Source organism: Rhinoraja longicauda, chromosome 10 (genome assembly GCF_053455715.1).
Source record: "Rhinoraja longicauda isolate Sanriku21f chromosome 10, sRhiLon1.1, whole genome shotgun sequence".
In the NCBI taxonomy this organism is placed as follows: Eukaryota; Metazoa; Chordata; class Chondrichthyes; order Rajiformes; family Arhynchobatidae; genus Rhinoraja; species Rhinoraja longicauda.
In genome coordinates, this window is record NC_135962.1 from 57,792,245 (window position 1) to 57,807,726 (window position 15,482).

At 40.9% G+C, this 15,482-nt stretch overlaps 1 protein-coding gene across 5 annotated transcripts in view; it reads right to left on the reverse strand.

The window, feature by feature from the left end:
- Positions 1-15,482, reverse strand: part of foxn3 (forkhead box N3) — a 324,415-nt gene that overhangs the window by 207,600 nt on the left and 101,333 nt on the right. For all 5 annotated transcript variants that reach the window (XM_078406929.1, XM_078406932.1, XM_078406927.1 and 2 more), the window contains exon 2: positions 8,050-8,615. In XM_078406929.1, the coding sequence (XP_078263055.1) occupies positions 8,050-8,601 (552 nt within the window). In that variant the 5' untranslated portion in view covers positions 8,602-8,615. The remainder of the gene's footprint in view (positions 1-8,049; positions 8,616-15,482) is intronic.

Sequence of the window (15,482 nt, forward strand, 5' to 3'; positions counted from 1 at the left end):
AACATCCCTCATTCCTTCTATCCAGAGATGCTGCCTGTCCTGCTGAGTTACTCCAGCATTGTGTCTATCTGATTTACTAAAACTGTACTTAAACTGATTTACCAAGCCTTGATCCTCCAAACCACAATGTTACTAGTGCAATTGTTTGTCAAAGATAACATACTTTTGGGTGCACTTTCCCAACCACACAGATTGTTTATTTTCTATGCAAACAGGTGAGTTGTGTGCTAGTTAACAGCAGAAAAGCCAAAAGCCATGGACACCAGGAGGCGAAGGTGTTTCCAAATGGGTTCAAAGCCAAGAGCTGGGAGATTAAATCATAAAACTAATAAACTGCATTAAACAATTGCCCAAGTCCAAAACCCTAGATTTTATCATCTTGATTATTCTGCTGAGTCATTTTGATGTTTCATCTTCCAAACAAGTTTAGTTCCACCTAATGCAATATTGTAGAAGGAGGATACATAACCTGCGATTTAGCAAAATGCTCCAAATTCGTTCGAAGGATCAGTGAAGGATCATCTCCCCCAGGTTGATCCCTAGTGGCTCTCAGTCCGCTACATTGGACAGGCCACGTCGTTCACGCCTGAGACTAGACTCAAAAGTGCCCGAGACCAGACTCACAAAAGAGAAAATGTGTAGGAAGGAACTGCAGGTGCTGGTTCAAATCGACGATCGGCACAAAATGCTGGACTAACTCAGCGGGACAGGCAGCGTCTCTAGACAGAAGGAATGGGTGACATTTTGGGTCGAGATACTCCTACATTTTATCTCTGTTTGCTTTATTGTCACCTTCTCCCAGCTAACAATGATCTACTCTACATTTTCCTTGACCTTCATCCCCTTTGTCCTGTTTTCACACTACTTCCTTATCTATGTATCTCCTTCTCCCCCGACATCAGTCTGAAGAAAGGTCTTGACCTGAAATGTCACCAATTCCTTCTCTGCAGGGATGCTGCCTGTCCCACTGAGTTATTTTGTGTCTATCACGGAAAAGAGAGAGACAATAGACAATAGACAATAGACAATAGGTGCAGGAGTAGGCCATTCAGCCCTTCGAGCCAGCACCGCCATTCAATGCGATCATGGCTGATCACTCTCAATCAGTACCCCGTTCCTGCCTTCTCCCCATACCCCCTCACTCCGCTATCTTTAAGAGCTCTATCCAGCTCTCTCTTGAAAGCATCCAACGAACTGGCCTCCACTGCCTTCTGAGGCAGAGAATTCCACACCTTCACCACTCTCTGACTGAAAAAGTTCTTTCTCATCTCCGTTCTAAATGGCCTACCCCTTATTCTTAAACTGTGGCCCCTTGTTCTGGACTCCCCCAACATTGGGAGCATGTTTCCTGCCTCTAATGTGTCCAATCCCCTAATTATCTTATATGTTTCAATAAGATCCCCCCTCATCCTTCTAAATTCCAGTGTATACAAGCCTAATTGCTCCAGCCTTTCAACATACGACAGTCCCGCCATTCCGGGAATTAACCTAGTGAACCTACGCTGCACGCCCTCAATAGCAAGAATAGCAAGAGACTATTTTAAGCAATGGAAAAGATTACTAGCTGGAGAGATATAAAGAAAAGTCAAGGATGTGCTCAAAGCCTCCTTGAAGAAGTGCAATATCCCCACCGAATCTTGGGAATCCCTGGTCCATGACATCCCGACATGTAGGAGTATTCAGGATGGCAATGAGAACATAGATGCTGCACATCAGGAGCCTGAGAGAGCTGCACACCACTTCGCAAGGTATCCACCAATCTGTTCCTTTAGCCACCTCATGCTCCAACTGCGGAAGAATCTGAAGTTCCCACATCATTGATTTAATTTTCCACCTTTAGCAAGAACCATGATTCTATCAAAAGTACTAAATTTTAAATAAAGCAATCACCCATATGCCTCAACAGCAAGGAATACCGTAGCACTGTAAGCAATGGAAGAGGCAATGGAAGAGTTTCAATCTCATCACGACAGCTATAGTTTTTAATTCAAATAATTAAATAAATCTAGAATAAAAGGCTAGTACCAGTGGTTACATCAGACTGTCATAACAAAACCATCCTGATCACTGATACCGTTCAGTAGAAAGTTTGCCCAGCTGGACTCTTATGCTATTCCAGAACTCCCACTGTAGTTGATTCTCAACAGCCCTCTTGAAAACTTCAGCAAATCAAACATGAATAAAATCTGGGACAGAAGACCACAAGGATACCTGGAACTGTGGAATTCAGAGTATCTGAGTCTTCTCGAGTTTCACACAGCAATTCAAAAGCTATGCGTGCCCTGCAATGTCAGCAGGACAGGACAGCCTTTTAGAGCAACTGAGCCAAAAGCCAGCGGAGGCGAATCTCCACAAGAAAACTTCCCTGCTCATTTTAGAGTTTATAAATGACGTTTAAAGATACATTCTCAACCTTTGATGTTCATTTACTTTGGTTATTTTTGTACTTTAACTATCTCTGCCCATCTACGAATTAATGCAAGTAAAATATCCAAAGTATTCTCAATGTTATTTGTTTTTTTAGGTTTAGGAAAGCTTTGTTTTGCATGCTATCCAATCAGATCAGATGAACTATACCTAGATACACATTAGTTCACGTTCAAATACAATAGATAGAGCAAAGTTCTCATCATTGTAATTTTGTTTTTGATTTTAAAAAATTATTTCTGAAAATAAAATATATATATATTGGTTCAAAAGCTTAAGAAATTGTATTTAAAGGTGGAAAGTGGATATCATGCACAAAGTTTTAATATCAAAGTTCTAGACTATCCAATTTGTTTCAGTGACTGGAATTCACTGGGAGGTAAGAGGATTTGTGCAGTGATATTTTGTTCATTTAACTGAGCTATTTGCTTATCAGGTATTTGCTTAAGGGGTTCCATTGTAATTGCAAAAAGCAACATTAAAGCCATGTGGTGAAGCATGCACAGTTGCTTTAAAGTTAATTAGGCCGCTGCAGAAAGACCCTGCAATGACAGCAGGACAATTCTTTAATAGCAGCTGGGCAAAAGCCAACAGAAAACAATCTCTTCAAGGAAACTCTCTCTGATCATTAAGAGCTATAAATGAGGTTTAAAGGTGTAATCCCAGTCTTTGAAGTTTCATTTTGTTTGGTTCTATTTGTACTCTAAACACTCAGCTAGAGGATCTGATGCCTGTACAATTACAGGGGTAGAAAGGATACCATTGATAACAATTCAACCATTTTGCATTTGTGAATGAGCCTAAACAGAACCCACCCTCTCCTGGCTCTCTAAACAAAATTAATGAATTAAAACTGGAACTGAAACACTGGCATGTTCTTCAGAAAAGGCTCACCAGCCTTAAACTTCTAGAGATGCACCATAGAAAGTATCTAAACTGGTTGCATCATGGCACAATACGACAATACCCATGCACAGGAACGCAAGCAGCTGCAGAGAATGCTGTCCTCAGCCCAGTCCCTCACGGGCACAGCCCTCCCCAGCATCACAAGTAGCAACATAGGGCATTGGCTCAAGAAGGCGGCATCTATCATCAAGGATCTTTGCCGTCTTCTTGTTGCAAACATTGGGAAGGAGGTACAGAAGCCTAAAGACCCAAACCACCAGGTTCAGGAACAGCTACATTTCTACAACCATCAGGTTCTGAAGTGATCTGCACAACCGTGATCATACCTCGGCAATTGAACACTCCAGACCACCTCTTGCACTACCACGGGCTTGTTTTCCAATTGTGTTTTTTGCATTGGTGTCTTTTTTGTTGATATTCTTTTTCTTTTTGCTGCCTTTGATAACTTGATAATTCATGTGTAATTTATGTTTTGTGTGTTTGTGATGCTGCTGCAAGCAAGCTTTTCATTGTACCTGTATCTTACCGTACTTGTGCATATGACAATTGGCTTGACTTGACATGACAAACACTTCCTGTTCACACTCCATCCAATACATGAGAATGTATCTGATGCAAGGATGCAATAATTTAACGAGGGACATACTTAACCTAGAGGCTCACATACATCCCTTTGATACTATATTAGCATTTAGCTGTACAACAATGTGCCCTATTCCAGTATAATTTAAGATGATTTAATTTGAGACAGGTTATGAAGACAAGAGCTGAAATATTTCATTAACCAACAACCACCTGAAGAATAAAAGCTCTTCCTCAGTCTCTCTGTCTTTGACAATAGACAACTCAATCCCATTATTACATATTTAGTTATGTTCTGAAGACGAGTGCCTTTATTTTTCTTTAGGACCTTGTGTTGGGAAGCCAGGATGGGTGGATGGCTCGTTTATAACTAGACACAATGAACAGAATGACCTCCTTTGCTGTAAATTTGCAATAGTTCCATTCTGCAATTCTATTCTCCGGCCAGCATGGTGGCACAGCGGTAGAGTTGCTGCCTGACAGCGCTTACAGCACCAGAGATCCAGGTTTGATATCGACTATGGGTTCTTGTCTGTACGGAGTTTGTACGTTCTCCAGGTGACCTTTCTCCGAGATCTTTGGTTTCCTCCCACACTTCAAAGACATACAGGTTTCCAGGTTAATTGGCTTGGTATAAATGCAAAATTGTGCAGGATAGTGTTAATGTGCGGGGATGTGCGGACTCGGTGGGCTGAAGGGCCAGTTTCCGTGCTGTAACTCTAAACTAAACTATTGACCTACTGTTCCACTGTACTCAAGAGACATTTATTAAAATCGGATCCAAAGGGACTAAACTTTACTGTGCTAAAACAAGCAGTTGAGTGACTGTGACGAAAGAAGGGTATTTCAACATCCTTCACCATCCTGTGTTGTTGCCAACCAGCCAAGTAAATGGAAGTAAACAGAGGTAAACACGTATCTTTGCACAAGGGCTGTTTTACAACATTTTCTCAATATCACCGTCACCAGATAATTATTGCCAAATCTTGTCTTTTCCATTGACAGAAAAATATTTTTTTAATATCAAGGCTACAGCATGTTTATTCTGCAGTTTATAATTGATACATATTGATCAGGGTTGGTACTTGGCAGAAACTGTATGGAACGTTTCAGTGCTGTACGTAAACCATATTGCAGTCAGAGGAAATAAATTTGCAAAGTCTTTCTTCTAATCCTTCAGCAATATTTTATTCATAAATCAGCAATGCTGCACTCAAACATACTGTCTACTTAGATGAAAAGTAATAGTCAAAACAAGAAATGTCTAGGATAATCGTTTTTACAATGTCAATTCTATTTTTAATGGCCACCACTGGGATTTTGTATATGTCAATAAAGTACAGTTTCTCCCCGGATTACAGCAGTTCAGTTCAGTTTAGTTTATTGTCACGTGTACCGAGGTACAGTGAAAAGCTTTTGTTGTGTGCTAACCAGTCAGCAGAAAGACCATGCATGATTACTATCAATACATTTACAGAGTATAGATACGACAAGGGATGTTGGTCTGTGTGATGGTCTGGGCTGCGTCCACAATTCGCTGCAATTTCTTACAGTCCTGGATGGAGCAGTTCCCAAAACAAACTGTGATGCATCCTGATAAAATGCTTTCTTAGGTGCATCTGTAGAAGTTGGTGAGAGTTGTAAGGGACATTCCAAACTTCCTAAGCCTCAGAGTGGTACTGTGTGGAAACAGGCCCTTTGGCCCAACTTGCCCTTACCGGCCAACTACACTAGTCTCACCTGCCTGCGCTTGGACCAAATCCCTCCAAACCTTTCCTATCCATAAAGCTGTATGGGTAGAATCAGTTGTATGAATCAGACTTCCAGTCTGAAGAAGGGTTTCGACCCGAAACATCACCTATTCCTTTCTCCGGAGATGCTGTCTGACACGCTGAGTTACTCCAGCTTTTTGTGTCTATCTTCACGTTTAACTCAACCATTTAAATGTCGCTGTGAACTGAGTTCCCCTCCGAGCAGCAAGCAGCAAATCCATCCCGCCAGTCTCCCAGATGCTTGTTCGCATGTACGGGCTGCACACAGGTCAAATGTTCGTAACCATGGGAGGACCTGTACAGCATACAAAGTTCAATGTGATAAAGAATCTAGCCTTAACATTCGTGTTTTTTTAATTTTTTGGTGATATCATGCCAAAGGCCTGTTTTATTCCTCTCTTTTTATTGTCATTGAGTTGAATAAAAGCAATTAAAAAAATAAAAATTGCATATCTCAAAATCTCATACACAAAATCACGAGAGGAATAGATCGGGTAGATGCACAGAGTCTTTTACCCAGAGTAGGGGAAATCGAGGACCAGAGGACATAGGTTCAAGGTGAAGGGGAAAAGATTTAATAAGAATCCGAGGGGTAACTTTTTCACACAGAGGGTGGTGGGTGTATGGAACAAGCTGCCAGAGGAGGTAGTTGAGGCTGGAACTATCCCATCGTTTAAGAAACAGTTGGACAGGTACATGGATAGGACAGGTTTAGAGGGTTATGGACCAAGCGCAGGCAAGTGGGACTAGGGTAGCTGGGACATTGTTGGCTAGTGTGGGTGAGTTGGGCCGAAGGGCCTGTTTCCACACTGTATTAAAATATGCTGAATTCGAATATGTTGGAAATACTCAACAGTATCTAAAGGGTCTCTGACCTGAAACTCAAGCAATGTTGCAACATTCCAACAATCAAAACATATCAATTTGTCTTTAAAGCACTTTTAGACACCGTGAAAATGTGTAAGATCTCGTATACATTTCTTTATCAATTCCAGTCCGTAAATATTCATCCATTACGTAAAGTACGGACTCGGGCTGAAACGCACACCAGAGAGATGACTTACAAACACCTTGAATAGTATCCTATTTATACTGTGAACCAACAAAGCTGCTGACAATATGTATTATGTGCTCCCTTGAACAGAATTTGCTCAATACACCCAGCAGCTTGGTTTTGACAACATGAGGCTCCATGTGCGCAGTCAGAACAAAGTAACATGTGCAACTTGACTGTTCTTTTGGTCGATCCATGCAGGAGGGCAGTGTAAAAATTGCACAGGAGTTGGCTGCAAGCCAAAACTGTCTGCAGCCAGAGAAAATAAAGCAGCAAACCCAACAGCGACCATTTAACTCTGCCACTGTGAGCCTTCAGACTCTGGAGGTGGGCGATCAATAAATAAAACTTGAGTTCACAAAACAATTGTAATATAAAACATTCCAACATGTTTTACAGGTGCACAATCAGATAAAATAAACCAAAACATTTGCCTGCGATGATATTTCCTTTCTCTGGAGGTTTGTATTGTCCCATGTTTATACTGTAGGGCTGCCTCCTGATCCTTTTTTTTTATAGGTTTCACCTGCTTCTTCCAATTTAAAGTGCAGTTGGCAGCAAACATAAACATTAACTGCCAGGTGGTTGTATTGTGGCATCCATTTCTTTGGATCGGGCTGCAGTTCAATTTGGCATTCAACCAATCTTGCAGTTTAGAAAATTGTTGGCCTTTACGGGCAAAGAGTGCAAGAGGGGGTAAAATGAGAGGCGGTAATACAAAACTGAGAACAAACATGCAAAAGAGAAAAGGACAGGATAGGAAAGGCAGAGACTGATGATACAAAGATAAAATATGACTGAAAAAGAGGGTGTTAAGGAGGAAGAGAACATAATTCAGAAAGAATATAAAAGTAAAAAAAGAAATTGAGAGAATGTACACAGAAACAAAGGTGCAGTTGCACAGGAAAGAGAATTTTGAAATGGTGAGAAGCGAATCAAAGAAAAAGGATGTTTTACCCACATTGTGGTATTTTACGAGATTTATTTTCTTCTTGGAAAAAGTTAAACACAATTACATTATCATGGTATTCCAAAATGAGAAATTAAATGCTGAATATGGGTGTCTGGGTAACATTGAAATGTTTTAACGTTTGACTGTATAGATTAAAAAACCTTACAAACATAGCTACTTGAAAGCCACTGCAGTATATACTTGCAACACCTTTTGCTCCAATTATTTCTAGAAACTTGATTGAACGGAATTGAAATCACGCACTTTTATTTAGTTGTACTATGAGAATTGTTGGCACCAGAAATGAACTGTGTGTAAGTGGATGAACGTATCAAATATTAAAAATAGAACCTCACCTGACTCCTGTCCTTGTCCACTTTCTTGAAGCATTTATTCAACGACAGATTGTGTCTAACAGAGTTTTTCCACCCAGTTGGAGCATTTGCAAAGTAAGGGAAATGTTCTAGGATCCAGTTGTATATATCCTTAACAGGCAGGCGTTTGCTGGGCGAGTCCTCAATAGCCATAAATATGAGGCAGCTGAAGGAATAAGGAGGTTTGCAGTTAGGGTTTTGCTTGGCATCATAGGGCTGGTCAGAATGAGCAGGGGATGGAGGGGTATCATCATCAATATCCTGAACGGGACTGACACTACGCAGTCCTGTGTCTCCAAAACTTTTGAGCAGGTTCTTGCTCTCATGTAGCCAGTTTAGGTTTGTTAACTCTTCGTCCTCCATGGCCACTTTTTCCAAACAGATGGCAGGCAAACAACTGCTCGTTATGTCCAACTCTTCCACCTCCTGGAGTGCCTTGGTTAGTGAACTCCCCGGGTAACACTGGCTCAGTCCACTCGAAACACTAATTCCCGAGCCTTCTGGCTTCTTGCTGGGAGGCATGACTGGACCCATTTAGACCGACGTTCCTAATGGAAGCAAAACAAAAAAGTTAGGCCAGATGCGCACATCATCAGTTAAATGATTTCTCCCCCACCTCTCCTCTATGCCAATGAGCTGAAATAACTTTGGCTACAAATGGAACTTCAAATCCCTTGAGCCTCTAAGCAGGAAAATTATATCATGGCTGACAGTAAAGTAATTTAGCTGCAGAGTTGCTATAGCAACTTGCTACTCTGTTTGTACTTAATTTGCTTATTGCCAGTCTAGTCCCACAAGGATTTGACTAGCATTGTACCTCTGAAACCAACATAGAGTGGAACATTTTGAACACAAAGTTGAGGCTAAAGGAAATATTATAATCCAAGGCTGTGATAGGAAAGTAGAAACAAACACAATGAAATAATACCAGTTGTGGGAGACAACTTTGTCAAGAAATTTCACATGGCTAACGTTTACTTACTAGTTGGAGGGGGAAAATTACAGGCTTGTTTGAGTTGATGCCTTAAACATACTTCAATGAATTTCATTATTTGGCCAAATTATAATGATGAAACCAGAACATCACAAGTGTTCTAATAAAAATCATAAATCCTTAAAACAAAATGTAGTTACACTGGTCAGTGAGTCGCCAACACAGACTCCAGCTTTACGATAAATCGGATTTTAGTCAGCACTATAAAAACAATCTGGAATTGGCCTCAGTGCCCCAGATTCAAGTTAACTATGTGTGTACAAAGGAGCAACAAGATCACTCACAGACCTAGTAGTTCTGAACACCCTGTATTTTTACACCACCTTTCACATTCCTTTATGCCATAACCAACCATGTACGTCTGAAGTGTCTGAGACGTATTGCAGGAAATCAAAGCAGCCAATCTGCACGCTAAGTCAAACAGTCTAATAACCCATTTCTTACATGAATAACGACTAATTGGATAAAGAATCCGTGAAGAATTTACAAAGATTTATGGGGAAGAGTGAGCTGGAAAAGTGACAAAAATATGGCATATTTATTTTTCTGGAAATCATGCTCCTGTACAAAAGGAACCGATCCTTAATTAATGAAAAGGTTTTCATTGTACATGCTCCTCAAAATCACCAATGAATAACAGTAAAATATAAAAAGGAAAATTTCTTAGACAGCAAAGCATCTTTTCCCATCAGAAGTCACGTTTCTTTATTCTGGGATAATCTTTCAATTTGCTTAAGCTGTTACTGTGAAAAAAAATTATGCCGGAAGGTATTTATAAAAGCCCTAGCTTCTTTATTGGTGGAAGACTAACTAGTATGTGCCAGAACATAAATTTCATGTAAAATTCCTTCTGTAACGCAGCGTGTGTTCAGAGTTATTGTGATACAATATCTGCTGAGTTAGATTATCTGCTGTGAGGAGGTTATCTGCAGAGTGTGAAACTGAAAACAAAAGTTGACGTAATACGTTTGTAGTCTCAAAACCAGATCTTTTTCCAGAAATTTAACAATGCTTTGTCGTGCACTCTAAACAAAAACAGATGGGTGCAAATCCCAGATTCTACTCATGTCTTTCCCAGGCACCAGATAACAGAACAATTGAGTATTTATCCCAGTGGACATGGAAACTGACACTGCAACATAAGTTAAACATGTTTGTTTCCCTGCACTCACTACAACGTACCCGAATAGTTAGAACTCCTCTACAATCCTGTATATTCACTCTCTCCGCCAATGAGTTATTGTGGCTGCAGAGTATACCATCTAAAAAAGTGCGCACTTATTCACCAAAACTATTCTGGCGCCGTCTCCCAAACATAAAATTGCCACCATTAAGTAGGACGAAGAAATGCCACTATCTATTAAGATTCACTTCCAAATCCACATCATTATCACTTAGCATTATATCACCATTTTTAAACTATCATTGACTTTAAATCCTTAAACTCCCCAACCAACAGCTACAAATATACATTATTAGCTATTCTACCTAATTCAGACCATGATAGTGCCAAAACCAAAGTATGCAAAGCAATTGTGGGAGTGTAAAGCCTGTCGTGGCTCGGTATATCAAGTATGTTTACTGGAACATGGAGTATCATTTAAAGGAAGACAATTTGAAATCAGAAGCATGAAGCTGGAAGTAGTTCTGGATTTTTGCTGGTGTGTCGATATCTCACCAAAGTGACCGCTCTAAGGACATTAGCAGATTGTCATGCTAGTAGGCAGCCAAGGAGAGTGCAGTGGGAGCATTAGAATCAAGCCAAGCTCCAGGCTGCCAAATGCAGACACCTAGGGGCTCCAAGAAATATGCACACAGAAATTGGTTTAGTCAGTGAACATGTTCAGCACCACACAAGTTGCAGGTTTATCTTGTCCGCAATGTGAAGCATTAAATTCCTTCACTTGCCCCAAGCTAAACTCTGAAAGAGCATCTAATGAACTGAAGATAAAATTGGACCATTTATTATGCAGATTTCACTAGTGGTATCCTCTCCACGGGCTAATAAAATCATTCAATCATTTTTAAAACAAATATGGTCTTGGTGGTGTATTCTAGGTGCACACCACATTTGATTCAGTAGACCAGTGACAACACTTCAATTGCTGAAAACACTTTGGAACATCTTGAAATTGGAAAAGCAATAAATAGATACAACCGTTTTCTTTTTCTCTGTGTGACTATCATATTGATATAAAATTTCACTGTTCTACAACAGAAGTGTACATAAAAATAGAAATATTTAGTCATTGTATCTCTTCCCACTTTCCATGCTTGGTTTTATGAAAGAAAAAGGCTTTTGTTTCCTTCACAAATAAAATAACCCGACAGTTAAATTTCATATGGTTTGTAAGTTATCTTAGCTGTAAGAAAGTACTCATTGTCCTATCATCTTATCACTCCACGGCCTGTTTCTCCCCAAAACTGGAAAAAACTGCTGAAATGGGTTGAATACATTTTTAAAAGATAATTTACAAAGTTTTCAATATTTACCACGACAATTTCTCAGAGCTGTTAAGAGGAGAAAAAAGTTGCCAAGCAAGAACTGTTTTGCCACACATTCTGAACAACCCAAGCAAAACACAAGAGCAAATTCCCAGAGAGTGACCGTCCCTGTGTCAAGCATGGACACTACCAACCTGTCATTTTACCCTTCTGCTGAACGGAAGACTCGTGTATTGTCAACTACAAAACTCGTTCAAACTCTGAAAACTAACTAATGAGCCCATTCATGCGAGTGATAAATTATTCACCAAAGTTCTGATCCGACACGAGTTCACAAAAGTAAACTTTAAACAAGAGAAGCCAAGCCCTCAACCAGATGAAACAAAGCAAGAGTACATTTTGCACAAAAAGCTGGAGTAACCCAGCGGGTCAGACAGCATCTCTGGAGAAAAGGAAGAAGGGTCACAACCCGAAACATCACCGATTCCTTTTCTCCAGAGATGCTGTCTGACCCGCTGAGTTACTCCAGCTTTTCGTGCCTATCTTCGGTTTAAACCTGCATCTGTAGTTCCTTCCTACACAGCACATTTTGCACTTCATTCAACAGACGTTCCGACCTAATATGAAGTTAACTGGTTAATTCTGGTGACGTTTTTTTAAGCCACTAACCTATTTCCGACTCCTTATCTGCCAATTATGAACAACTCTCATTTTGCCAATTATGAACAACTTAAATCGAAAGGAAATAAATACAAAGAAAACATATAGACACAAATCAGAGTAGCTTCCACTTATTCACCCTGTCGGATTTCACCACCTTTCTGCTCGAGGGGATGTGTTGATAATAGACCAGCCCCTACACTATCTCATGCCTTGCCCAAGCAGCCTGTCTGACAAGCAGGATCATCCTAGAATTGATTGGTGCAAATCTATTTTGCTTGCTGTAATATTATTGCGCTTCTCAGAACTTTATTTCCTCAACACTTGGTGTGATGTCAGTCTCACCTTACGACACCACTATTACTCCAGGGAGTGAAGAGAAGCAAAACATCCAAGGACAATAGCTGCAATAATTGACAGCTTTGCAAAAGTATGTTTCAACAACGTCTTTGATTAATCTATGATAAACTGTACTAAGCTTTGCCAGGTGACGTTTTATAGGATAGTCAAAAAGATTTATGAGGCAACAAACATACCGTATATAAACACAAATCACAGACGCAGCCATAATATTCAAGTTGGAAAAATGAACTTTTATTAAAACAAGACCCAAGTTACATCATATCCTGGATCAGGTTGGTCATTATTTAACTCCTTAGCAGCTGGGGGAAAAAACAAGCTTCATTAATTCATCTAAATTATAAGGAAAACACAGCTACTCAATTTGTTTTGCAATGTTGTTAATTGCAATCAAAGGTTTCTGAAAATATTTCACAAACAAGACAAATAACTGGCCACCTGGTTTGTGGTGCAGGCTTATACATAAATCTTGGCCTTGGCCAAAATTAGGGTGTCCATTAAATACTGACACAACCATAGTTATTACCTTCGCTCTCTGCCACAAGCTTCAAACTCTCCATGACCACTCTCTTACCCTACACATTTTATTTTTACAATATTACTGTGTGAAACTCAAACAGAGTTTTCAATCTCATATTCTACCATCACTGTCGCTCACCTCCATAATATCATTCCCCTCATCCCAACTTCTCCCTAGACTCTCACCTAGCTTCGTTACCTACCAGGGCTTCCTTTGCCAGCCGCCTAAGAATAACCAAAAGGAACAGGAGTAAGCCAAACAACCTTCCAACATTCTCTGTCATTCAATGTTTTGGCAGAATAGCAATATTAAAGCCACTTTCCTGCTCTATACTCCATATCTCTTGATGTCTTCATTGCCGCAAAATATTATGTTTTTATTAAATGTATTCATTACCCCCAAATCTGCTAACATATGGGGGTAAAGAACTTCTGAAACTCACAATCCTCCACAATGCAGGAATTTTCTCACCTTAAATAGCTGACCCCTTTAATTTGAAGTTTCAACTCTCCAGTTCAATACCATTCAGTCAGTGGAAATGATCCCTTCACACTTTCCATCTGTAAACTTCAGCCCAACCAAAACTCTGGTAATTAATTTCTAACTTACACCAAGCCTCAATCAATCACTCTTCCCAATATACATGAAAGCATGTTCCAGCAAAGCCTGCATTTTAAGATCTCTCCACTGCCTCATCCAAACTTTGTAGCCTTCTTTGGCCCTACATCAAAATCCTCCAATTATCACTTCTCAGGTGTCTTCAGATTCCATCACTCACTACCCTCTCATACCGTTCACCTTCTGTAAACTTCAACCTCTTTCCTCCTCGGTAAAGTACTCCCAAAAACCCACGACCATCTGCTACTGAACTTAACAGGAAGCATTTTGGGTTGTTTTATTTCAGTAAAGTGACTGGGGATTAAAAATGTCGACACAGAATCCTCATTTTTACAGAAAATGCTGGAAATACTCAGCAAGTCAGGCCAAAGGGTCTTTAGCATGGAGCATTAACTGTTTTTCTTCTCACAAATAAGACCTGACCTACTGAGTACTTCCAGCATTTTTTGTTTTCATTTTAGAGTTCAAGTAATTGCAGTAGTTTTGATTTTCACTTCTCAATTTAACATCTTATTTGGAAGTCCAACTAACAATTTCTAACTAATGATGTGTCATCCCAGATTATTTATGAAAGTCCTGAACTGGAGCTTGAAATAATGAAATTGATGAATAATCATATCTGCCTCCACCACCACCACTCCGGGCAGTGCATCACAGGCACCCATCTCACACTGTGAAAAAATTGCTCCATACATATCCTTTAAACTTCATCCCTCTCACCTTAAAGCTATGCACTAGTCTTTTTGACATTTCCACCCTGGGGGAAACAAGGCTCTGACCTATTCTACCCTACATCTTCCTCTCAAAATTTTATATTCTTCGATTATGTCTCCCCTCATCCTCTGATGCTCATGAGAAAATATTCCAAGTTTGATTAGTACACGTGCCAGGGGTTATGAGGCGAAGCCAAGGGAACAGGGTTGAGAGGCAACAATAGATCAGCCGTGTTTGAAGGGCGGGGTAAACACAATGGGCTGAATTGCCTAATTCTGTTCTTAGAACTTATGAACTTAGTCCAACCTTTCCTTACAGCTAATGCCTTCAAACCCAGACACTAATGCTGCTTGGGAGGGGAGAAGGGGAGGGGAGGGGGCGAGTGGGGGTGGGGGGGAGAGTGGGGGTGGGGGGAGAGTGGGGGTGGGGGGAGAGTGGGGGTGGGGGGGAGTGAGTGTGGGTGGGGGGGTGGGGGGAGGGGAGTGTGGGTGGGAGGAGGGGAGTAGGGGTGGGGAGGAGGGGGGAGTGGGGGTGGGGAGGAGGGGGGAGTGGGGGTGGGGGGGAGTAGGCGTGGGGGGAGGGGAAGGTGCTAGACCAATGCAGGAGAGGTTTGGGGGTTGAGGGGGTTGGAGTGGGTGAGGGAGCGGGGTTGGGGAGAGGGGGGGTTGAGGATGGGTGGAGTGGGTGAGGAGGAGTGGGTGAAGCGGAGGGGTCGAGGGGGGATGGAGTGGGTGAGTGGGGGTGAGGGGAGAAGGGGGGAAAAGGGGGTTGAGGGGGGATGGAGTGGGTGAGGGGAGGAGAGGGTGCTGTACCAATGCAGAGGTTTGGGCCCAACGGGTCCACTTGGTCTAGTGTTATTATAAATTTCTTCATAGAACATCGCTTCTTCCAAGCTAACCTTTCTCTTTCAATGCCTATTAACTGATTATTTTATCTCATTTGCTCATAGATAAATTAATGCCACATTTTCCCCTGCTCTTTCAAGTATTTCCTTACACATGTTAGTTGTGACTTTTTTCAAAGCAGTAATGATAAAGGTGCTTCAGAAATGTACGCTTTATTCAACGGCAGCAACCCCTTCATCCAACAGTTGCAACATACAAG